This window comes from Mustela nivalis (genome assembly GCF_964662115.1).
Source record: "Mustela nivalis genome assembly, chromosome: 13".
Classification (NCBI taxonomy): domain Eukaryota; kingdom Metazoa; phylum Chordata; class Mammalia; order Carnivora; family Mustelidae; genus Mustela; species Mustela nivalis.
The window spans coordinates 62,317,485-62,342,981 of NC_139032.1; the positions used below are offsets into that span (position 1 = coordinate 62,317,485).

Consider the following 25,497-nt stretch of genomic DNA (forward strand, 5'->3'; position numbering starts at 1 on the left):
AAAAGAATGATTCCTAACTTTAAAAAAAAAAAATATATGACTTGCAGGGGATATAGGTTGCTTTGACATTTCTTGAAGGTTCAGTGGTCCATGTACCATTTTATCAGTCTGGAAAGAACATATAAGAATGTGCCAGGGGAGCTTGGGTGGCTCAGTGGGTTAAACCTCGACTCTTGGTTTGGGTTCACTCAGGTCATGATGTCCTGGTTGTGAGATGGAGCCAGGAGCACCATGTAGGGCTCCATGCTCAGTGCAGAGTCTGCTTGGGATTCTCTCTCCCTCCCTATCTGCACTCGCCCTGCTTCATGCTCTCGCTTCCTCTCAAATAAATAAATCTTAAAAAAAAAAAAGTGGCAGGATTCTATCTGCCTATGTCATTTAATTCTCATAGCCAACCCTGGGTGATAATTGTATAATAGCACAAAATCTTCTTACTTATGTACCAGGTAATTTCCAAGAGAATTTTTATTTTTCATTTATTTGTTTATTTGTTTGTTTGTTTTGTTTATTTATTTGACACAGAGAGAGAGAGAGAAAAAGAGATCATAAGAAGGCAGAGAAGCAGGCAGAGGGGGTGGGGGAAGCAGATGCCCTGCTGAGCAGAGAGCCGGACGCGGGACTTGATTCCAGGACCCTGAGACCATGCATGACCTGAGCCGAAGGCAGGGGCTTAACCCATTGAACCACCCAGGCGCCCCTTCCAAAAGGATTTTTAAAAGATGTATTTATTTTAGAGAGAGAGAGAGAGAGAGAGAGAGCATGTGAGAGAGCACAAGCAGGAGGGGGAGAGGGAGAGAATCCTAAGCTGACTCCTCACTAAGTGCGGAGCCCATCATGGGGCTCCATCTCATGACCTGGGTGGAAATCACAACCTGAACCAAAACTCAGAGTCAGTTCTCAGCTGACTGCATCACCCAGGTGCCCATTCCAAAAGATTTTTCTAACGTCCGTTTGTTACTAAGTCCAGGTGACCAGTGCTCAAGAGGTAACTGTAGGTTTGATGACATTGGTTCCAACCAAAGATTCTTTTCAGCTCTCTTAGATGTTATCCAAAGATATTAATATTCTTTCATCTTTTAATCATAAATATATATATATTTAAAAAGATACTGCTTCAGATAGAATAGAGGTCTGTAGACTAACAATAGTCTAACCACCGAGGTTCAGATGATTGTGCATAACCATTAACTCCATCTGCTTGGGTAGGCAGAATGAACAGGATTTTTGCTCAGATCGGAACTTAGTTTGTATCTATGAAAGTTTGTCAAAATAAGAGGTTCTGAGTTTCCATTTTGCAGACCAGGAAACTGAGGTCATGATGTTAATAAATGGTGGAACCTGCGCTTGAGCATTTTGGATGGTGTACTCTTTCCTGTATATCATGTTGCTTCCATAGACAGTAAAGTCTTTGTTTTGGCACTTGATCAGGAAGGGTTCCTCTTTTTTTTAACCATGGGCCTTTGCTTTGGCTTGTCTTGACTATAGTTTGCCTCTCCACAACTCCAAGTTACTCAGAGGCTTGTGGTCTTAGAATTATAGTTTTAGGTAATTTGAATCTCTCTGATGAGTCTAATGATAGTTCATCACTCATTAGTTGTATTGATTTATGTATTTTCATAGCAAACTCTTTGCTTTTCAGAGTAACATGAGCACAGACCTGAAAGTATCTGAAAATCTGAATTGAGAAAAGAAAGCTGTCACTGTCCACCATGAACACTTTGGCTTGTTCTACCCGTCCATGCTTTTTTTTAATATGACAAAACCATTTTTTAATCATTCTGTCTTTTTCAGTAGTTTATCAAAGCTAATAAAAGTTTGTGTGTTTTTTTTAAAGCAGATATTTATTTATTTGAGAGAGAGCAAGCGAGATGGTGCACAAGTGGCAGGGACGGGCAGAGGGATAGAGAGAGAGAGTGAGAGAGAAGCAGACTCCCCACTGAGCAGGGAGCCCCATGCTCCATCTCCATCCCAGGACCTCAGGATTATGACCAGAGCTGAAGGCACATACTAAACCAACTGAACCACCCAGGTGCACCCTGCTAATAAAAGTGTTTTTAGGGGCGCCTGGATGGCTCAGTTGATTAAGCATCTGCCTTCAGCTCAGGTTATGACCCTGGAGTCCCAGATAGAGTCCGATATTGGATTCCCTGCTTGGTGGAGAACCTGCTTCTCATGGCACATGCTCTCTCTCTCTCCTTCTCTCTTTCTCAAATAAGTAAATAAAATCTTTGAAAAAACATATTTTTAAGTTGGCAAAGAGCTTCAGCTTTGTAGAAGAAATAGCTCATTCAATCTTAACGAATATTTAGTAGAGACCAACACAATGGGAAATATAGAAAGAGGTGAACTTGCTTTCAAGAAATAAGGTGGTTGGGAAATATGATAATTACAGATTCAATAATAGCAACCACAGGCACTGCTTTATAGAAGTGGTAGGAATTGATCTCCTGCCTTGTGGGATGGGTAAAGTTAGAGTGGATGAGGCATTAGGAATGGAGTAGAAGGGTGGTCAAATTTCTTTGACATTTCAAAGAAATCATAGGAGCTGGTAGTGGGGCCTTTGTTTGCATGGCTGTCACTTTGCCTCCATGCTCTTCCCTATGTACCTGCACAGCCTCCTCCCTCACCTCTTGCACATCTTTGCTCAGATGTTAACCTTTTTCTCAATGAGACTTACCCTTACCACCCTTTAAAAAATTGCTGTTATCCGATTCTGCCTTTCTTTTTTTTGGTAAATTTACTACCTCCTGAAATCCTTTATTTACTTACTCATATTTACTTATTTACTATGTCTGTTCTCTCCTTCTTCCTACTAGAATATAAGCTCTGTGATAATGGATATTTTTGTCTTGTTCCCCAGTGTAAAGGACATAGACAGTATGTGGTGTGTTATAGGCTCTCCGTAAGTATTTGTTAAATGGCAGTCGATCTTAGTTGTAGAAAGCTGAAGTACGAAAATTAAGGACTACATGAAATCAAAAAAGAATGACCAGGATTTTTACACCCGCATAATGCCTAACTATGCCTAGCAATGCCTAGTAATGAAATAGCTGAAAGATTGAGGGGAAATGAAATCTGATTTGAACATGTTGAGTTTGAGGTAAAGGTAGCATCATCAATTGGAGTAGGCAGCAAGATGTAAGACTAGAACATGGCTGGTAATGGGAGGGAATCTTAGGCAAAGAAGCAATTACCAACATTTACCTTCCACCTCATTCTCTCTCTTGCTCTCTTTTAATTCCGGTGCCCTAAAAAAGCCACCTTAAGTGAAGTATTTATTTTGACCCTGAACCCCTAGCTTAGATCTGGAGCTTTGCACTGTTCGCTGAGATACCCTTCTCTCCTGGATTGCAGATCTGTGCTTTGTTCCCTTTACCCCCTCCAGTGCCAAAGAAGTATGTACTCAGAATTATTTGTGATCTTTTGATTGTACTGACATTAGCCTTCATGCTCTCTTTGACTTCTTGGAAATCTGCTCTGGTTCCTGGATGAGGTAGAAAAGAGGCCAACATACAGGCTCTCAACCTCCCTAGCATTCATAGCTTTGAGATGAGCACTATTTTGTAACTTTCTTATGTGGGAAAAATTTATTCACTGATCAGCTTGTGTACTCTGGCTGTTTTCCAGAAAAGGATTTAGGAAACTTGAAATAAAAACATATGCAGTAAGACCAGAACTAATGATCAGAAAGATAAGAGCCAATAAATAAAAGGGGAAAAGAAAGAACAATTATCCATAACTTTTAGCTGAGGAAAGCTTTTGTAGCTGAACACAATAGTTAGCTCTGAGTTTTCAAGCAGTGAGAGCAATAAGGGAACCTGATAATTTGCATTTTGTTGCCTATTATTGAGCATTTATGGGAGACTGCCACTTTCCTTAATAATGAGGAACCCCAGGCACAAAGATGCAACACAGGGAGAACCTCTAAGTGGTAAGAGGTTGCTGGACCTCAGCCCTGATTCTCTTTCTCAGAGAATCTCTTCAACATGTATTGAGGAGCATGCTACCATTTTACTTCTTCATACTAAGTCTGTGATCCAAGTATAGACGCACTAGTCTTACCCTAATGCCAGTGGAACAGCTGAGGTAAGACTGTAGCGTTTAAATCAAGCTTTGCTAAAAGCTGGAGGTTAATGAATAGAGAAAGCAACATGAAACTGCTCAGGCTGGCTTACAAAGACTTTTTCCTCATGTCCTTATCTTTTGGCCTGTCTCCATCATCTGAGTGCTGCCACCAGAAGTGAATAGAGCTAGGCATTTATCTTTCTTCAAACAGGGCCAAAACAGCAAGGTCCAGAGAGTATCTTTGCTTTGGTTTTCTTTTTGAAGAGCTGCCTCCTTTCTGGGTGATGGATGTTGGGAACGATGACTTCCTTTTGGAGAGACCACACTTAACTCGGAGAGTGTGGCCCTACACATGTAGGTTGCATAGTAACCCCAATATCCATGTTAAAGATACCCACGGATGTTACCATGAAGGCTATTCTTTGATTGGAGACATGCCGAGTTCAATGGGAAAAATAAGTTTCTTCGTATTCATGAACATCATCTATTATAGAAGTCTTTGTATGGGGCATGGGAAATTAAGTGAAAAGTTTGGGTTTATCACTCTCCATGACTTGAGTAGATTCAGTTTCCTTTCTTATCCTGCAGTTCCAGGGTTTCGTTCTCATCAACAGGGCTGAGCCTCCTTATTTTTGTTCATTTGCTTTAGGATAACCATTCCATCCAGATTTCCTAGGTGTGAACCTCACTGATTACATAATAGTGCGTATTTATAGTTCTAGGACACCTTGTGCGGGCATCCTGTTACATTTCTACAATATAAGATCTTAAATATGCATCGAAATACAAATAGCTCTCATGGAAAAAAGCAAAAACAAATGGCTTTTTCTTTTAGAAGTGAGAACTGATAAATATATTTGACAGTAATGAACATGGAGATAGTTAAGCCTGAAGAAGAATGTAGAGATAGAAAGTCACTAATTATGGCTTTTCATTTGTACAAACACGACAATATATGTATGGTCTTTGTTGGTTTTTTTCCTTGATGTATTCATTCCCAAATCAAACCATAATGTGCTCTAATTGAGTCTCTTTGTTTAGCACATGGCTGTTGATTTGAGTACTTTCTGCAATTGAAAAACTGACATTTTAATTTTGTTATTCAGTGTGCAACAGATTTAAATAAAAACACCAAGATTGTGTATTGTAGATTTTCTTCAACAATAATTATATGTAATTATTTTACCAAAATAAACAAGTTAAAGTAGTTTTAGCTGTTTTATCTCATTTCACATTTGGGAAAAAATTACAAACCAGGGACTAGAGGTTGCTTGTTTTTCTCAGTGAGCATAGATAATTTCTGTTTGCTGGTTCCAACTAGTTCATCAAAGCAGTACAAAACTGATGCTAATAAAAAGTACTGAAAATGTGAAGGGGAAGTACAACTGGAAATAGGTCAGACTGGCTACATGCTACTAAAAACAGTTGGTAGTTTTCATGTGGTATCTCAAAAATTTTAAAGGACCTGTGAAGAGTAAATAAAATGATAGCATACCTCCTGCTACATAGAAAACAAAGTAAATGGCAGTTATTGAGGAAACTATTTTTTCATAGAAACAAAATTTTTAGGCTAGAAAGGATCATAACTAAGGGGATCATGATTATCATTTTGTCTCACTTTATTTTACAGATGAGGAAACTGGGGCTTAGAAGGTATGTGGTATTTCAGGATAATCAGGGTAATTTCAGGATAATAATTAAGCTAATGACTAAACAGGAATCCAGCGTCTTCCTCAGTTAGAACCTCACTTAGCATCCCTTTTCATCATGACCCAAGTCTCCATTAGGGAGAATGATTTTTTTAATTACCTAAATTTGTGGAAGATCTTTTTAAATGCTATCAAATCAGACCCTCAACAGTTGGATACATAGATGGATAAATAATGATGAAATCTATATAACAAGATAGTAACAACTGTAGAATTTAGGTTGTGAGTATATAGTTGTTCGCAGTTGTCAGTTTTTCTGAATATTTTGAAAATCTTCATAATAAAAAGTTGCTGGAGCTTAATTTAAATAAATCTGTAGGGGTGCCTGGGTGGCTCAGTGGGTTAAGCCGCTGCCTTCGGCTCAGGTCATGATCTCAGGGTCCTGGGATCGAGTCCCGCATTGGGCTCTCTGCTCAGCAGGGAGTCTGCTTCCCTTCCTCTCTCTCTGCTTGCCTCTCTGCCTACTTGTGATCTCTCTCTGTCAAATAAATAAATAAAATCTTTAAAAGAAATTTTAAATAAATCTGTAGTATCTCCTTATCATCCCAGATGTGTTTCTGTCATTGATCTTTCTAAATATAGACAAACCAGCAGTACTTGCTTTAGCCAAAGGAAATAAAACAATCAGGATCCAGTGCCTCTGGTATACACATTCTAGGCCATTTCTTTGACATTCTTCAAGGATTGATTGGGAACCACAGTTCTGTCATGATGTTTTCTTTTCCTTTTCTTTCTTTTCTCTCTCCTGGTTTTTTTTTTTTTTTTTTTTAATTATAAAGGGTATTTGTATATTGCAAATTTGAAATTACCTAATCACCAACAAACAAACCAATTAACATAGTCATCACTGTAGATCACTTTCCTATGAACAAATGCTCTAATTTATTTTCTTTCTATTGTTTTGCTTTCATCATTCCCATGGTAAATTTTAACTTTTGTTCTCTTCCTTATTTATAATGCATTCATAAGCTTGGGTCTCTCTCCCTTCATGTAGTCTTTTTTTCCAAGATCACAGTCATTTCTTCCACTTTATTCTTTAAAAACCAAAAAATAAAAAACATGGCCACGTATTCTTTTAACTAAACTTTTTTTAAGTTTTGTTAGATCTAGCCTTCCCTTGCCTTATGATGGGAAAATGAGAAGGAGGGAGGAGTTTCAATAAATATGAATTTAGGAGTCAGGCAGAAACTGTGGGGGATGGTCTTCAGGGAGCAACAGACTCAGAATTAGCTGGGCATTGCAAACAGATGGTATATCCTAAGAAAATAGCTGTTCTAAGCAATTGGGTGCTTGCATCTAATTTAGCTTAGAGATCCTGGAACTGGAGAAAAAATCTCATGGAGCAAATGAGTACAATCACCTGTGAAACATAATAAACCATAGCTGGGGCCCAGTAATTACTGACTTCTGTATAGATGTCATCAATTCTATACATATGCTACATAATTCTGTACAGCATAATTCAATGTTGTTATCTTCAGTTCTCCAAAGGCTAATAACATCAAGCCCTGGCAGACCCTTAAATCTTTTAATAACCAACCCCCTACTAGAGGTCTTCAGTAACCAAAATGCTAGGTAGCATCAATGCTAACAGCAATTTGAAACCTATATTCACAGTGCAAAGCCCCTGGATATTTGTTTCCTGTTGTCTGAAAACTTTCCTTGGTTGGTTCTTCTGAAAGGAGCTCAAAGAGCACTAGATGCTCACATCTTGATGCCCCCAAAGAAGTCATGGATTTAATGGTGAGAAATATTATAAAATACTATAGAAACATGAGTATTGTAAAAGTATAAAAGTCCCACCATTTTAGCTGGCCTTTTTGTCCTTGCTTGGTTTAATTTAGCCATATTCCTCTAGGAGACTGCAACCAGAATTGAACAACTTGCTTTGATATTTTGTTTGACAAGCAAGATGAAAATTTCATACTAGGGAAGTCAAGAAATTAAAACTTGAGTAACTGTATTTGTGGTTCATCAGGTTCCTGAAATTTCCAGCAGTGTCTCTACCATCCCTCTTTTAGCTAAATTCAGTAAGTTTTTGTTCTGAAAATGTATGGGAATGACATAAAGCTAAATACTAAGAGACTCAAGTATAGAAAGTGTGATTCCTTCTGTGGAGCAGGAATAGGAAGGGCTGGATGTTGGGGGGCTGAAATCTTCTTTTGTTGTGTGTGTAACAGTCTTGTAGAACCATTTGACACCTTAAACTCTATACATACATAACTTTAACAAAAATAAAACCCAAGTTAAAAAAATAAGTGGTGGATGTGTGGCAGTTATAAGTCTATGAATGCTTAATAAAAATGAGGAGTTGAATTTCTCTGTTGAAAAGTCAAATTCTCAGGTTGGATTAATATGTACACGGAGGGCTTCAAACTTAGCTATTTTTTTTTTTTTCAAAAGACACCTAAAGTGACATGAAAAAGTTGAAAATAGTAGAATAGAAAAAAGCAAATCTGACCCCAAAAGATTAAATACAGTAGGATTAATACATGACAAAATTCAAGCAATAAAAGCATTAAAGGGAAGAAAGAGGTGTATTTTATATTGATGAAGTACTGTCTCTCAAGACATGTCATGAATCTTTATGCAACTAATAATGTCAAAATATATAAGGCCAGAACTGTTAAAAATACAATAAGAAATTGATAAATTCACTATAGATGAAGAAAAGAATATTTGAATAACAATAATAAAGATATAATACATTCCAGTTTTTGATCATGAACAGTATTCTTTTAAAATACTTCTTGAGGGCGCCTGGGTGGCTCAGTGGGTTAAGCCGCTGCCTTTGGCTCAGGTCATGATCTCAGGGTCCTGGGATCGAGTCCCGCATCGGGCTCTCTGCTCAGCAGGGAGCCTGCTTCCTCCTCTCTCTCTCTCTCTCTCTCTCTCTGCCTCTCTGCCTACTTGTGATCTCTCTCTGTCAAATAAATAAATAAAATCTTTAAAAAAAAAAAAATACTTCTTGAGTTTTTCCAGAAATTGATGATAAGAAGGTCTACAAAGAATACCCAAAGTAGAAATTCATAACAACTAAAAGAAAAAGTTAAAATAAATAATACATTCATTTATTAAAAATTTACAGATCACTTTGCAGAATATTGATATCTTATAGTATTGAATCTTCCAGTGAGGAGACTGGCATGTTCCTCCATTTACAAATAAATAGATTTTATTTTATATCCTTCATAATTTATGTCAAATAAGCAATGCTTTGAAGCATTCCCTTTAGAGGTCAGGTCTTATGTATTGTTAGATTTATTCCTAGATATTTGATTTTGGATGCTTTTGTAAATGATATATTTTTGAATTTTTGTTTTCTTTTTTTTTCTAAGATTTTTGTTTATTTATTTGTCAGAGAAAGAGAGAGAGAGAGAGAGAGTAAGCACAAGCAGGGGATAGTGGCAGGCAGAGGGAGGAGCAGGCTCCCTGCTTCTCATGTGGAGCCCCACGTGGGATTTGATCCCAGGACCCTGGGGTCACAGCCTGAGCCAAAGACAGGTGCTTAACTGATTGAGCCACTGAGGCATCCCTAATTTTTGTTTTCTATTTATTGCTTGTTTAAGAAAAGCACTTTGTTTAAGAAATTGGCTTTCTTTATATAGTGACTTTTGTCTTTTATCATGAATAGGTGCTGAATTTTGATTTTTTTTGTTTTGTTTTTAGTTTTGTTTATGTCACGATTATATGATCCATTTACATTTTTCTAAACTACTTAACTCTCTTATTCCGAATCTATATACAAATCTTTGTACAACATGTTCCTGGGAACACTTTTTCCTTTCTTCTTTAGCCTTCTATAAGGCTCAGGGGAGGCACCATCTTTGAGACAAGTCTCCCTTCTCTCTGCTCTTTCAGCCCCTTGTGTGCGCTACCCTCCATCTGTAGCGTATCGGCTCTTCTTCACCTTACGTTGTGAGCTCTTCAAGAGCAGGAATCTCATGGTAGGTATCTCTCCCCTCCTAAAGGTCTTTTTTTTGTTCCTATACAGGTTGTATACACTGTTCTTTCCTGGTAAAAGATGTTTAGGCCTTACTCTGTGCTTCTAAAATAGTGAACTGCGTAGTGCCACCAGCTCTTTTTTTCAGCTGTGCCTCTAGGAGGCCTTTTGCTGTTTGCAGGCTCAGGTGTGACTCTTGACTCTGCTCTTCCTTTAATTCAAAGGCAGCTGGTGGGTGGTTACCACTTCCTTCTCTTACCACAGTTCTGTTTCAACTTTATTTTACCCCAGAATGATTTGCCACTTTGATTTAGGTTCATCATTGTACCTCAGTACCTATGCAACCAAGTTACATCACCTATAGCCACTCTTGCTCTCCAGAGGAAGGCTTGAGTCCTTCATCTTGTCCTACTTGGGGGAAATCACCATAGATTTTTCTAACAATCCTTTTTTTCCCTGTGCCTTTAGAATATATCTAGATTATGTAGATGTAACTATTTGGGCACTTCTGTTTCCTCATCTGTAAAACAGGAGGTTAAGATCAGGTAATTATCAGGTTTTTCTTTGCATGAACATTTTATGAGTTATTTTTTTCCCCCCAAAATTAGCTCCACCCCCACGATAGAGCCCAACAGGGAGCTTGAACTCACTACCCCAAGATCGAGACCTGGGCTGAGAGCAAGAGTCAGACACTTAACCGACTCAACCATGCAGGTACGCCTAGTTATGATGATTAGTTAGGGATATGTGCACACTGGCTGTGTTCCAACACTTGTTAGTTCGGGTTGGAACTGAAAATAAACTTTCTTGTAGGTACATCTCATGCTACTACAGTGAAGTTCTTGGACCTAACCCTGTTCAAACAATCGTATTGCTGGAAAAACTCTGTGGGTATCTGTGAGTGCAGAGATACAGAGATAGCTCTGGGGACTGTTCACTGCTTTATGTGCATACTGTTTACATTAGATATTGTGTGTCAGTGTTGTCTTTTCTACAGTTGTGTAGGGTTTTCTCTGATTTTCTGTCCAGCATATATAACAGGAGCTGGCACATGATAGGTGCTATTAAATGCCTGTTGGATGAGTGCATAAATGAATTGACGAGCATTTTATCTGCCAGGTACTATGCTAAGTATTCTTATATCTGTATATATTATCTCAGTCCACATCTTCTGAAATTGCTATTGTTACAAATTTAGAAAAAGGCTTAAAAAAGTTAAGCAGTTTCCCCAAGATTACTTAGAGGCTGTCTGGCAAAAATAGGATTTGAACTTAAGTCTTTTTGTCTCTGAATTCCATTATGTTAACTACCATACTTTTGTAATACCCACTAGTCAACATAAAAATATAATGAAAGGGGCGCCTGGGTAGCTCAGTGGGTTAAAGCCTCTGCCTTCGGCTCAGGTCATGATCCCAGGGTCCTGGGATCGAGCCCGGCATCGGGCTCTCTGCTCCGCGGAGAGCCTGCTTCCTCCTCTCTCTTCCTGCCTGCCTCTCTGCCTACTTGTGATCTGTCTGTCAAATAAATAAATAAAATCTTTAAAAAATAATAATGAGAAACTATAAAAGTGTGTTTAGATTGGGAAAAATAAGATATTCAATTATTGTTTTAGCATTAATAATCATAAATAAAAGTTTCTCCATTTCTTTTTAGGGGCTAGGGTAAGGCACAGTGCATACATCTGTTACATATACCAACATACCCCCCAACTCGTTGACGTGGGAAAAAAAAAGATGACCACTCGATAGTGATGAAATTGTAATCCCATTATATATAGTTTTAGTAGTTGACCATTTTCCTGTCCTTAGAAATGCTTCTGAAATATCAGCTTTAATGTCTATATAGTCTCCCATTTATGATTTTATCATAATTTATTTTGTCACTGCCATATTGTCATTCATACAGGGTGTTTTCAACCATAAAATACTGTAACAACCATCTGTGTGCTTATGTCTTTGCTCTTATCTCCTGTTATTCCTTTAGACTAAATTCTAAGAAGTAGCATTCCTGAATTAAAAAGAACTAGGCTTTACAGTCTCTTACTTGGCAACTTGTTTTCCAGAAAGAATTTAAAGTTTTGAAATCAGCATGAAGTATCCATGCTCCATAGAGTAAATATCCTGAGTTGGAGTTTTGAAGATAGTATAGGGAAAAGGGATGGGAGCGGAAAGACATTTTTAATTTTTTTGTAACTTTGAATAGATCTAATATACTCACATTTTTTCTAAATTCAAAAGGTACAAATGAGTGTGTAGTGAAAAGTCTCCTCCCACCCCTATCTTCTGGGTATCCAGTTCCCTTCCTTGGAAGCCAGTGTTTTTCTTTTTTCCCAGAGAAATACTTTATAGATCTGTGTGTGTGCATTTTCCCTTCTTCCTTTGCTTTTTAGCACAGATGTTACTGTATCAAATACACACTTCTGCACTAGGCAGATTTTTACTTAATACATCTTAGGGGTCAGTCCACATTAATACATTATTACATATATAATACATATATACATATATAACACATATATGATACATTAATACATAGAAAACATTTTTTTGATATTACACGCTTCCATTTTATAGTGGTACCATTATGTTATTTTACCGGTTCTATTGATACGTGCATAGGCAAGATTAGAAAAAATCTAGTATAAACTCTTAGGAAATTAATAACCACGTACTTAAGGCATATTAACACATGTAAAGTATATCTATAAGCTACATTCCTTCTGGGTCACAGGTTATGTTCATTTGTCATTTTGAAAGTGTCAGGTTGCCTTCCATTTATATGGAGGAATAGGTTATTCTGGATAATGGGATATTTTTTATCACTTGGGCACCAGGGAGGTACCTAAGTGGGAGTTTCGGATAGTTGAAAGAGCATTGAGAGATGGGAAAAGGACTTCAAAAATGAAGATAGTAAAGGATAAAAGAGAAAGTTTGCTTGCCATTTTATTGAGGACCTTGGTGGTAGTGGCCACCCACATACTAAAGAGACACTCCTGAATGTTTATTCAAGAAACATACTGGATCCCTTCCTGTGTGCCAGGGTCTAGTAATGCAGAGATGCATAAAGTACTCATAAAATACTAACCCAGGCCCTGACCCAAAGAAGTTCACAGTTTAATGACGAGATGAACAAACAATATAAAATGAGATGTGCTGCCATAATTGCCGTACCTTGAAGATGTGAACTTAAGTCAATTGGTCAAAAAATGAAAACATGAATGTTTAATATTTGATATAACTTGTAAAATAATAGAATCTTACTTTTAAAGAAATGTAGAAGTGACTTTGGGTGGCTCAGTCAGTTAAGTGTTGGAATTTTGATCTCAGCTCAGGTGTTGATGTAGGGTCCTGAGTTCAAGCCCCAAATTGGACTCCATGGTGGGCCTCACACTGGACCTGGAGTCTACTTTAAAAAAAAAAAAAAAGAATTATAACGTTTTAGATTAACCTTTTACTTAGTGCAGGAGATCCCTACTTCACAAATTCTGACTACTGGTTATTAAGCCTCTGCTTAAGTATCTCTAATGACAGAGAAGTCATTATCTTCTGTGGGGCAGTCAATTCATTATAGGGAGGAGCTGTAGTTCGGAAATGATTTTTATGAAACAAAATTTACCACATCCTGACCTCATGATTTGATTTATTATTGGAGTAAGGTGAATGACACTACATCTATAAAATGAGGTGGTTGTCTCCACAGATCCAAAGTTTCAGATTGAACTTTGTTGAATTCATTCTTTGATTTTTTGACTCATATTTACACGGCAGATTGATGTTCAAGTAACATGTACTGATTACTTATTATTTGGACATTTGTGGAATTTTGTGTCCAATTCTCCCTCTGTTTCCCCCATCACCATGGCTACAGTTAATAGTAAATGCTGTTGACTCTTTTCAAATCTGTTGTTAAACAGATTCCCCAAATCTGCTAAGCAAATCTTTATTCTATACTTGTGCAGTTTATTTTATTTTGAGACTAAATGAAAGCCTTTATATTAATTGCCCCTATTAAATCTCATCTTGCCATTTAGGCAGCCTGTTCTTAGTGTGGGTTTCTCTGATATCAGTTAACATAATATCAACTAATTCCATGGAGCTCAGGAGATCAGCAAATGGAGGTATTGTGGAGAAGCAAGTGATTGAGAATTTAAGTGGGTCCCTAGTCTTGCAAGTTGGAGTTGTATGTGAATCAAAAATGATGTTTCTTAAGTGTTTGGACTTTCTGGAGAAATGTCTGGATAAATCATATTTTTGTTTTGAAGCCCTAAATTTGAAACTGCAGTGTTAGCTGAACTAGACTAGAGAATTCACTTTAATGTTGTATGGTACTTGTTTTTTGTATTTTGTATTTTTGTATTTTGTATTTTGTACTTGTATTTTGACAAGCTGACTTTGACATTACTGCTGCCAGGTGATCTAAAGGGGTAGAGGTGAGAAGAACTGAGTTCTTTTCAGTTGAGTTCTTTGAAGATCAAAACTCAGTTGATGGTCAGGGTTTTAGTCTTATTCACAGAGATTTGCAGCATATTCAAAAGAGGAAGAGAGCATATATATGCTTTCCCCAGAGGTGGAACTGGAAGAGGAAGAGGACAAATCCCTCAAGAGAGGGCATGGCTTTGGGAGTAGTGGGGAGGGGAAGGCCGAAGAGCTGGAGTACAGACATAGACTAGCCTGTAATAGGGTAGCCATTAGTACCTGAAAGGATTTGTTACAACTTCTAACTTTGCTTTTGCTTTCATCTTTGATAGCAGTTGTGTGAGCTTCTGTGTTTCTTTTTTTTTCTCAGTGTTCCAAGATTCATTTTTTTAATGAACACCCAGTGCTCCATGCAATAAGTGCCCTCCTTAATACCCACCACCAGGTTCACCCATCTCCCATGCCCTCCCTTCTAAAACCCTGTTTGTTTCTCACAGTCCACAGTCTCTCATGCTTCATCTCCCCCACTGATTTATTCCACTTCACTTTTACTTTCCTTCTCCTAATGTCCTCCATGTTATACCTTATGCTCCACAAGTAAGTGAAACCATATAATTGACTTTCTCTGTTTGACTTATTTCATGCAGCATAATCTCCTCCAGTCACATCTATGTTGATACAAAAGTTTGGGACTCATCCTTTCTGATGGTTGTGTAATATTCCATGGTATATATGGACCATATCTTCTTTATCCATTCGTCTGTTGAAGGGCATCTCGCCTCTTTCCACAGTTTGGTGATTGTGGCCATTGCTGCTATGAACATTGGGTTACAGATGGCCCTTCTTTTCACTGCATCTGTATCTTTGGGGTAAATACCCAGTAGTGTAATTGCAAGGTCATAGGGTAGCTCTATTTTTAATTTTTTGAGGAATCTCCACACTGCTTTCCAGAGTGGCTGCACCAACTTGCATTCCCACCAACAGTGTAAGAGGGTTCCCCTTTCTCCATATCCTCTCCAACTCTTGTTGTTTACTGTCCTGTTAATTTTGACCATTCTAACTGGTATAAAGGTGGTATCTCAATGTGATTTTGATTGGGATTTCCCTGATGGCTAATGATGATATGAACAGTTTTTCGTGTGTCTGACCAGATGGGATTTATCCCTGGGATGCAAGGGTGGTTCAGCATTCACAAATCAATCAATGTGATAGAACAAATCAATAAGAGAAGAGAGAAGAAACACATGGTCCTCTCAATTGATGCAGAAAAAGCATTTGACAAAATACAGCATCCATTCCTGATTAAAACTCTTCAAAATATCGGGATAGAGGGAACATTCCTCAACTTCGTAAAATCTATCTATGAAAAACCAGCAGTAAATATCATTCTCAATGGGGAAAAGCTGACAGCCTTCCCATTGAGATCAGGAACACGACGAGGATGCCCACTCTCACCACTGTTGTCCAACATAGTACTAGAAGTCCTAGCAACAGCAATCAGACAACAAAAAGAAATAAAAGGTATTCCAATTGGCAAAGAAGAAGTCAAACTCTCTTTCTTTGTAGATGACATGATACTTTATGTGGAAAACCCAAAAGACTCCACCCCCAAACTACTAGAACTCATACAGCAATTCAGTAATGTGGCAAGATACAAAATCTCACAGAAATCAGTTGCTTTCTTATACACTAACAATGAACATATAGAAAGGGAAATTAGAGAATTGATTCCATTTACTATAGCACCATGAACCATAAGATACCTTGGAATAAACCTAACCAAAGAGGTAAAGGATCTGTATTTGAGGAACTACAGAACACTCATGAAAGAAATTGAAGAAGACACAAAAAGATGGAAAAGCATTCCATGCTCATGGATCGGAAGAATAAATATTGTAAAAATGTCTATACTGCTCAGAGCAATCATACCTTCAGTGCCATCCCAATCAAAATTCCACCAGCATTTTTCAAAGTGCTGGAACAAACAATCCTAAAATTTGTATGGAACCAGAAAAGACCCCGAATTGCCAAGGAAATGTTGAAAAAGAAAAAGCTGGGGACTTCACGTTGCCTGATTTCAAGCTATATTACAGAGCCGTGATCACTAAGACAGCATGTTACTGGCACAAAAACAGCACATAGATTAATGGAACAGAATAGAGAAGCCAGCTGTGGATCCTCAACTCTATGGTCAACTTATCTTTGATAAAGCAGGAAAAAATATCCAGTGGAAGAAAGACAATCTCTTCAATAAACGGGAAAATTGGACAGCTATGTACAGAAGAATGAAAATTGACCATTCGAATATGGTGTGTACACCATACACAAAGATAAACTCGAAATGGATGAAAGACCTCAATGTGAGGCAGGAATCTGTCAAAATCCTAGAGGAGAACATAGGCAATAACTTCTTCAACATTGGCCACAGCAACTTCTTTCAAGACATGTCTCCAAAGGGAAAGGAAGCAAAAGCGAAAGTGAACTTTTGGGATTTCATCAAGATAAAAAGCTTCTGCACAGCAAAGAAAGCAGTCAACAAAACAAAGAAGGAACCCACAGAATGAGAGAAGATACTCGCAAATGACCACAGACAAAGGGCTGATATCCAAGATCTATAAAGAATTCCTCAAACTCAACACCCCAAAAACACAATCATGACAAAAAATGAGCTTGTTTTTAACAGTAGCTAAGTAGACTGAATAAAAGGCATTGTGCATGTCCTTCACTAGCCTGTTGGTGCATATTTGTAATATTTAGAAATACTCTCTCTATATAGTAAAGTATAATTGTGCTGTAATGGGAAAGGAAAGGAAAAGAAGGATCATGACCAGCAAAATCAGAATTCAGTCTCTGGTGAGAGAAATCTTCATCCCTTTGTACCTTTTTAACTGCTGAGCTGTCTCAGCATGAAAGGGGTCTTTTTTTTTTTTTTTATCACATATACCACTATTAGAGGAATAATGTTGTATTTGGTTTTAAATGTTTTGATTTTGTACTAAAAAGCAAGCCAAGCAGAGCATTTCTTGGAAGTTACATTATGAGTCTGGAGCACAAGTATAAGGTCAAGAAGTATAGAGACGTAGATCTGAGATATCCCAAAGGACTATCGACTAAGTTAGGGAAGTGTGATGTCATATAAACTAACAAAGTTGTGTCAGTGTGTCTCATATCCTAAAGAATTTTAAAAAAGAACATTGTGAATTCACGAGTGAATTTCTCCAGACGTTTTGGTCAAGTTCTTGTTAGAGTGAAGGAAGGATTGAAAAAGGAAAGAGTATTGAAGTATATACATCAAAAGGGGGATAAGCTTTATAGACACTATCACTCTTGGCCTGGAAGACAAGGTTTCTGATACTAGTTTTTATTTAATCAGCAAAGGTCATAGATATCTGTTTTGTATACTCTTCACAGGCTGTCTACTATCCCAGTTGTCTAGCCAGATACTTAAGCTTGTGAATCAACCCATGGTGGTCTTAGCATTTGGTAGAAGTATGGTGTTTTGATGTTTGACCTCCAGACACTGAAATGAGGCAATGATGGAAATTTCCTTTATAGTTGGGATGAAGAGCTGGAATCTCAACTTGAGATTTATCACCATCACTGAAGATGATAACCTCAATGATTCTGCCATCTCTCATTACTGTTGCCGCTTTCTTTGATGACATCTAGATGTTCAGTTTCTGACAGTCTTTCACATCACACCAACATCTTCAAATTTTGAAAATTCTTTGATTTATTCTGCAATCTTTGGAAATTTCTATTGCTAGTAATTTTATTTCCTGGCACAGGATTGACAGTTTTCTGTGAATACAACAGGTATGTGCTGAGCCATAATGAAATCTTTATGAAGACTAATGGGGATTAAGGTTAAGTTAAATTTTAGTTTCAGGAGAGCTACCAGTGCAGATGAGTAAGATAGTGATTAAATGAATAATCCCTTCCATACGTGGCCAAGTTTGCACATGCAGAAATCGCAACAACTGTAATCATGTCTTAACTTTCTGTCTAGAAACTGGAGTTTTCTTTTTACCTTGATTGTAGTGCAGATGCAAATTTCAGAAGTTTAAGTGTGGGCAAATATGTATTTTAGAATGGAGGAAGTATTGGCTGCTGGTAGATATTAGGGCACAGAAGCAAAAGGTCACCAAGGTAGGAGAAATGTCCTCAACAGGGAATTTCATTCTTATCTTTGCTGTCGGGCAAAAGAGTCAAACTAGAGGTCCAAACAGGAAGCTGTACTGCTGAACCACAGGGGGAGTCCTGAAAGTTGAGTTACTTAACATAAGGATACCAACACAGAAACATACAGATACCAACACCATCACATTTGTGATGTGATGTAGTAGGAATTTACATTGACCTCTAATATGGATGGAGTATTGTTAAATTATTTTGGTACTCTTAAGGTTTGTTTTTTCATTGATAAAATGATAGAACTGAATTAAAATGAGATGATCTTCCAGGTTTCCTAGGGCCCTGTTTGTTTAGATTGTAGAGTGGAATTTTACACTTTACTTTGGGGAAGATGTGTTTTTCTAGTGGCCTACAAATAAATTGTGTTTGGAACAATGCCATTTATTATATTTGATAATTCTATATGGCCACATATGATTTTATATTAATAGTTTCAAAATGTGCTGATATATAGTATCTCATTTGATGATTTCATTGAGATGATGAAATAGGTCAGGAATGTATTATGTTCATTTTGTTGATAAAATGAAACCATTATGGTTAGTATCTTGAATAGTTATTTAAATTTGATAGTCTCATTAACACATTATAGCCACTGATGATGAAATCCTACCACAGAGAAAAGAAAACCCTGTCAGGACTGCTTTCTCACCTTCAACTATTGATCAGTTTTACATATTCTCCAAGTTCTGATTTGGATGTCCTGGGCAGCTTTTCTTGCCTTCCCTTCTACGTTGGCAGAGTTAAAGCACTTTGATCATTCTCTTCCAGCATCTGGATTTTAATGATCTGTTTAATGCCTTACTTTTCCACCCTGGTGAGCTCCTTCAGTCCAGCTTGTCTTATTTATCCCTCCACCCCACAGCCTGCTCAGCATCTGGCCTATGGGTATGCTCAATGAAAAATGGCAGAATTAAATGAAAGTCAAGTTGACGAGGAGAGGCTGATGTTAAGGGATAGGGTGGCATGGGGCGTGAAATTATGGGCTGTGGGGTGGGAAGAAGCCATTGTTGTATACCTTTGTTAGGTAGAAATTTTGCCCTGTACATGCATTTGAAAATCAACAGAAACAACAATCTAATTAAGAAAGGGAGATAAAGAGGGGTCAGATCTATCTATTAATAAAATAAGTTTGAATTTTTTAAAAATGGGAACTAAAGTTCATGAGTTCATGGGGATTTTTAAATTACCTTATTTTTTCCCTAAACTATATTACTGCATCTCATATTTAACAGCAGTCTTGTATTCAGTCTCAACTCTGATTTAAAGTGGTAAAATAGAAGTTTAAAATTCCTTCAAGAGGTAAACCCTTACCTGGTTAAGCTTCATGTTAAGTAATGTTTCTGTTTGTCCAGCGACCTGTTCCTACTGAAAGACTCTTGTTAAGAGAACCCCTTTAGCACAGACTTTCTCAAACTTGCCATAAGTAATGACCTCTTTAAAAGAAAACATATGGAATGTATTTGTCATGTTACTTTAATTATATAGCTATGAAACTAGATATAAATTTTTTTATTTTTGGCTCATTTAAAACTATAAACCAAGCCTGCAAATTAAATATAAAGACAACTACACAACTAACAGATTTCAAGTTAATATTGTTATTCAGTGTGACAGGTGATGTTTAGGTTTCACAGTAGGAAAAAAAAGAGCCTTAGGTCTCATTCCATTTTAAATCTGTTTCTGTATTTTAACTTCAGTGATACTAAAAGCTGCAAGTACCCATTCTAAGTAATGTTGTGCAAGGTGCTATTAATGACTTCAAGGCTTTGTTTCTAAGTTCAGGATTGTCAGACCTCATATCTAACCAAAACACTTGCCAGCAAGCATTCCTCAAATACCAGTTTTAATGAGATGTCAGCTGTGGTGTTCGTTTGAAGATGAGGTTAACGTTATGTCATTACTGAAATCTTTATTAAATGGTTCTCTACACTAGCTCATGCTGGAAATGGGAATGGAAAAATGTCACTGGATACTTCAACCACATTTAATTCTAATCAACTTTTGCAATTGTACTACAAAGATAGGATCCATGTAATTATGGTAGCATATGTATGGTATTAGCTTTGAATATACCATGCCGGTCTTATCATATGCTATGATGATTCTAGATTCCTTTATTTTTCACTGTTGGTTACAGTTATTGTCAGAGCTTTGCTTATACAGAGTGCCATTAGGCCATTTGGCCTGAAGAAGATTTTAACAGAACTGAAGAAGCATCAGTGAAAGCCTTCTGATAGTATTTGTTTAGATTGTGGTTACTTTAGCATTTTTATCATTCATTTTAGATTATCTTATTTAGTTAGATTATCTTTTAAATGAAAACATTAGCAAAATTTTGTACACAATTCTTAGACTCCCCTTCTCCCAACATACTTGTGACCTCCTGTTTGGGTAACACTTGTTTTAGCATACATTTTTGTGATCACCAAGTTCAGGATTCAGTGGTGGGAAAATGAATTTTAAAAAACGTGGCCCTTCTTAGTGTGATGAGAGACACTTTAACAGCAAACTATAAATAGATTGATTTGTTCTATCTGAAAGGTATACAAAGAGGACTATGGGAACATATTGTAAGGACCTGCCACTTACCTTAAGAGTAGGGCAGAGTTTAGAGCCTATCATGAAAAATCTTGTTTGAACTAGGCATAGAGATAGTATATGTAAAGACCATGGCCATGAAAGACATGACTGTTATAATGGTAAGAAGTATGAGGCCCTAGATTGCATTTATAATGTGAGTGGTAAGTTGGACCCCAATAGTAAAAGTCTTAATTGTTAGACCAGGTGTTTAGGTCTCATTTCATATATGCTAAGGGAGAAGATGAAGATCTTAGAACTGAGAGGATATTCATGACAGTATATATATATATATATATATATATATATATATATATATAGCAATTATCACATTGTATCATGTATTATTAATCACTTATATATTAATAATATATTATAATAATACTATTAATTATGTATTATCAATTAATTATGTATTAATTAAGTAATGTATCGATTAACAAGGCCTCTTTCTGTAGGCCTTGGAGCTCTTCAAGGTCTGTGACCATGGATTATACCAATCTTTGTACACTAAACTTTTGACACAGTAACAGATAAGAATAATGATTAGAAAATATTGGTTGACTAACCACAAGTAAAGGGGATTCAGGAGAGAATAATGATAATCTCCTATGGTGGTGGTTTTAATCTTTTGTGGGTGATAGACCCCTTTGTGATTCTCTTGAAAGCTATGAACCTCCAAAATGCAAATACATACAACATTTGACAGTTTCATGGCATTCATGTATCCCTGAAACCAGTCCATGGGTTTCTTATTCAGAATTCCTCTTTAGGGAATTGAATCTGTAATAACCACCCCTAAACCTCACCATGAATAACCACCATCTCTTTTAATAATCTTTATATGTTAATATAATTTCACTTTTGGAATTTAAGAAACAAAACAGATGAACATAGGGGAAGGGAAGGAAGAATAAAATAAGATGAAAACAGAGGGAGGCAAACCGTAAGAGACTCTTAACTCTAGGAAAAAAACTGAGGGTTGCTGGAGGGGAGGTGGGTAGGGGGCTGGAGTAATTGAGTGATTGGCATGAAGGAGGACTCTTGATGTAATGAGCAGGGTGTTATATGCAACTGATGAATCACTAAATCACCTCTGAAGCTACCAATTTACTGTATGTTAACTAAATAGAATTTAAATAACAAAATTGAAAAAAATTAAATAATTTGTAAATGTTAAACTATGATTGTGTCTTTTTAAATACTCATTTTGAGTTCTTACTGTGTTTGGGAGGAGTTAATTCAAACAGTTGAACGTCTAAGAAGAAAGAACAAATTTTTTTTTATAATGATTAAGGTAAAACTTTGCTAATCTGTAAAGGTAATAAATATATTAATTAATCCAGCAACCAAGAATCACTTCCTCAAGGGATCCTGACATTCCTGAATTTGGTTTAGCAAGTGAGGTAAGGTCCCCTAGACCACCCTCAGGCTGAGTGATTGGCCAGAAGGACTCATGGGACTCAGAAAAGCTATACTCCTGGTTATGGTTTATTACAGTGGGAAAGATACATATTAAATTATCAAAAGGGAAAGGCAAATCCCAGGAGAAACCAGATGCCGGCTTCCAAGTGTCCTCAGCCTGTGCAGTAGCACAGGTACATGCCATAGCTCAGCAACAGTGTGACCGCACGTGTACGGTGTTGCCAGCGTGGGAAGCTCAGCAGAGCCTTCATGCCCAGTGGTTTTATTGGAGCTCAGTCACACAGGCTTGTGACTCCATTCTTATCATGGAGAGTATTTCAAGGGCTCAGAGGTCATTTCCTAGGGACTGGCCAAGGGCCAGGCCTGAAAACAGGTCTTTCTTGGGAATGTGCAGGATTTGAGCAACTCAACCCTGTGCAGAGAGTTAGCTTTCTTCTGGCCTGTCTGCAGAGCTGTTCTTTTTCTAAGTACACAGTCTTTGTGGACCTCCTTGGTCTCATCATAAGTAGCCATTCGTATACTACATTACCTGAACTGTAACTTTTTCCTCTCCAAAAAGTAATTGGCAAGTTTCTTTGGACTTAAGGACATACCTGTGTTTTGCAGTTTCATGAGATTGTAAGTACCCATTCTATCATTGATTTAACAAAAAAAATTTTTTGAATGCTGGTTTTTACCAGGCCTCATGTTAAATATCGATTTACAGAAATTATTACTATGGATCTTGCAGTTTCATAGTGTAGAGTGAAAACTAGCAATTCTGGTAAGCAGTGTGTGCTTTGGACAGCATTTTACCTCATTGGAGAACATGGTGGAGAGGGTGTCCGTGTGTCTGTGTATGTTGGAAGGTGTTGGTAATTAGGGGAAGACTTCCTGAAAGGAGTCACCTCTTGAGCCACGAAGATCAAAAGATACAAATGGTCATGGAGCATTGTGTTTCTCGAACAGTGTATGGTTGGGTGTGTGATTGGAGCATTTATGTATTACTGGTGCAGTCTTCTTGGCTTACTGAGCAAGTACACTAACCCTAACTAGAAGATGTATGTGCTTCTTAGCATTTGCACAAGAGGAAAGAGTGTCTGGCTTAGTACAAATCTATTTCCATTTTACTCCATTGCCATAAATCCACCCAAATGACATTTCTAACCTACTGTGAGTAGGTAGAAGTACTTTCACACATTGCTTCCCAGTGGGGGGAATATGTGAATACATAGCTTTCAACTGATAAGAATAAGTATGACCGTTAAAAATTTAAATGTACTGTGTTTCAAATAGGAGCGCAAATGCTTGCCTTAACTTAATGAAATTACTTGTCAGAATTTGTACTTGGAAGCAAAAAGGCTTTAGAAAAAAACCTGGGTCCAGATTTTACCATATTTGGCTCATATGTATGTGTGGTTTTCACAGAATTTGGAACTTCTGAGAGTAATAAGAGTTTTGTTTTTTGAACAGTGCAGAGAAATTGTATGATTATAATAGGATCAGGAATGTATTATTTTAGGGAATATGGGATAATTTCAAGTTGTTAACCTGGAGAATTTTTTCTAAGAGAATCTTATTCTCTTTTTCCAGCATTACAGTGTTTTTGCCACCTTTGTACAAAAGACAATTTTACTTGTGTGACAGATGGGCTCTGCTTTGTCTCTGTCACAGAGACCACCGACAAAGTTATACACAATAGCATGTGTATAGCTGAAATTGACCTAATTCCTCGAGACAGACCATTTGTATGTGCACCGTCTTCAAAAACTGGGTCTGTTACTACAACCTATTGCTGCAACCAGGACCATTGCAATAAAATAGAACTCCCAACTGTTGGTAAGTTGTTGTATAAGATTTTTTTTCTTAACACTACAAGAAAAGCTGATTCCAACTATGGTTTTAGAACTGGAAGGAATCTTAGAATCCAGTTCAGAGGCAAGAAGGAACTTGTCAGTGGTTGTAGAGTTACAGGAGTAGCCAAGATCCTGACTTCTGGGTGTTGTGTTGTTTGACAACGTGGTTCCAGTAATAGACTTTCTTTGAGGTCACTTAGGTCTAAAAGGCGAGCCTCTTAAAGGCGAATTCTGACAAAGCTGCCATAGCAGTATGTCCTCAGGCAGTCCCTACTTTATCCTTAGAGTGAGTTTCTTTTCCTTGTATAATCATCCAGCCTTTTAAAGTAATTGATAATGGGCAGCACTAAACAGCCCAGATGCCTTTATTTTGTAATTTTAACCTTGCTTTATCATCTTTGTGTATAAATCATATGATTTCTAATTTTTTTTGTCCTTCACTATAGTTTACATTTTACAGTGTCCAAGCAGAGCCAGGAATTTGAAGGCTTTATACCCTCTAAGGATTAGTTTAATTTTCAGGTTCTGGTTTAAGATCTTAGTCTGAGCCTATCCTTCCTCAAATCCCAAATTTCAACTGTCATAATCAAAGGAATATAAAAATGCAGGAAACTTGTATTCATGCTAGCCAAATTGATGGAAGAATACCATCCCCATTCCTGTGCTTGTGAAAACTTCTATAATTTATACTGCAGATAACTTCAGACTAGTGAAGATTGACTACCCATATGAAAAGAAGTAAGTGAAAGGACCTCTTACAAATCCCACCAAACCTTAAACTCTGAGGGGTTTGAGGTGAGGACGTTACAGAAGCAAAGGCTCCATTCTCCTTTAGGAAGAATCACCTGGTTTCATTGCTCTGGGAGGCAGACCACGGTGCTCACTCTCCACTCAGCTGGTCCAGGCATCATGCTAACTGAAGTAGGAAGCACTGCTGTGGCTCAGCAGAAAAGGGCCAGTCCCACAGGTTACAGGGGGAGGCAGTCTTGCCCTTCATTCGAGTGCTAACAGCAGAGTAAAACCAGATATTCAGCATTTTAGGGAAGCTTCCCCATGGCAAGTTTCTATCGGACTATAATTTTTCCGACTTCTGTTCAGGGTATCTGCAATTCTAATATGAAAAAGAAAATTCTAATTCCAGAATTTCCCATTTCCATTGTTTGGGCTCGAAATATCTAAATGAGGGCTCATAAAGCCTATGAAGAACTAACTTCATTTCTAATGCTAAGCATACCTAAATCCCTCATTCCCAGGTTTCTGTTAAGCAAACAGCAAAAAAATTACCAAATAAAAAGATTCAGTGGTTGAAAAGAAGTGAACTGAACTGGGTA

At 37.4% G+C, this 25,497-nt stretch overlaps 1 protein-coding gene across 2 annotated transcripts in view; it reads left to right on the plus strand.

Moving 5' to 3' along the window:
- The window catches only part of TGFBR1 (transforming growth factor beta receptor 1), a 56,430-nt gene that overhangs the window by 5,296 nt on the left and 25,637 nt on the right, over positions 1–25,497 (plus strand). For both annotated transcript variants that reach the window (XM_082696763.1, XM_082696762.1), the window contains exon 2: positions 23,904–24,149. In XM_082696763.1, the coding sequence (XP_082552889.1) occupies positions 23,904–24,149 (246 nt within the window). The remainder of the gene's footprint in view (positions 1–23,903; positions 24,150–25,497) is intronic.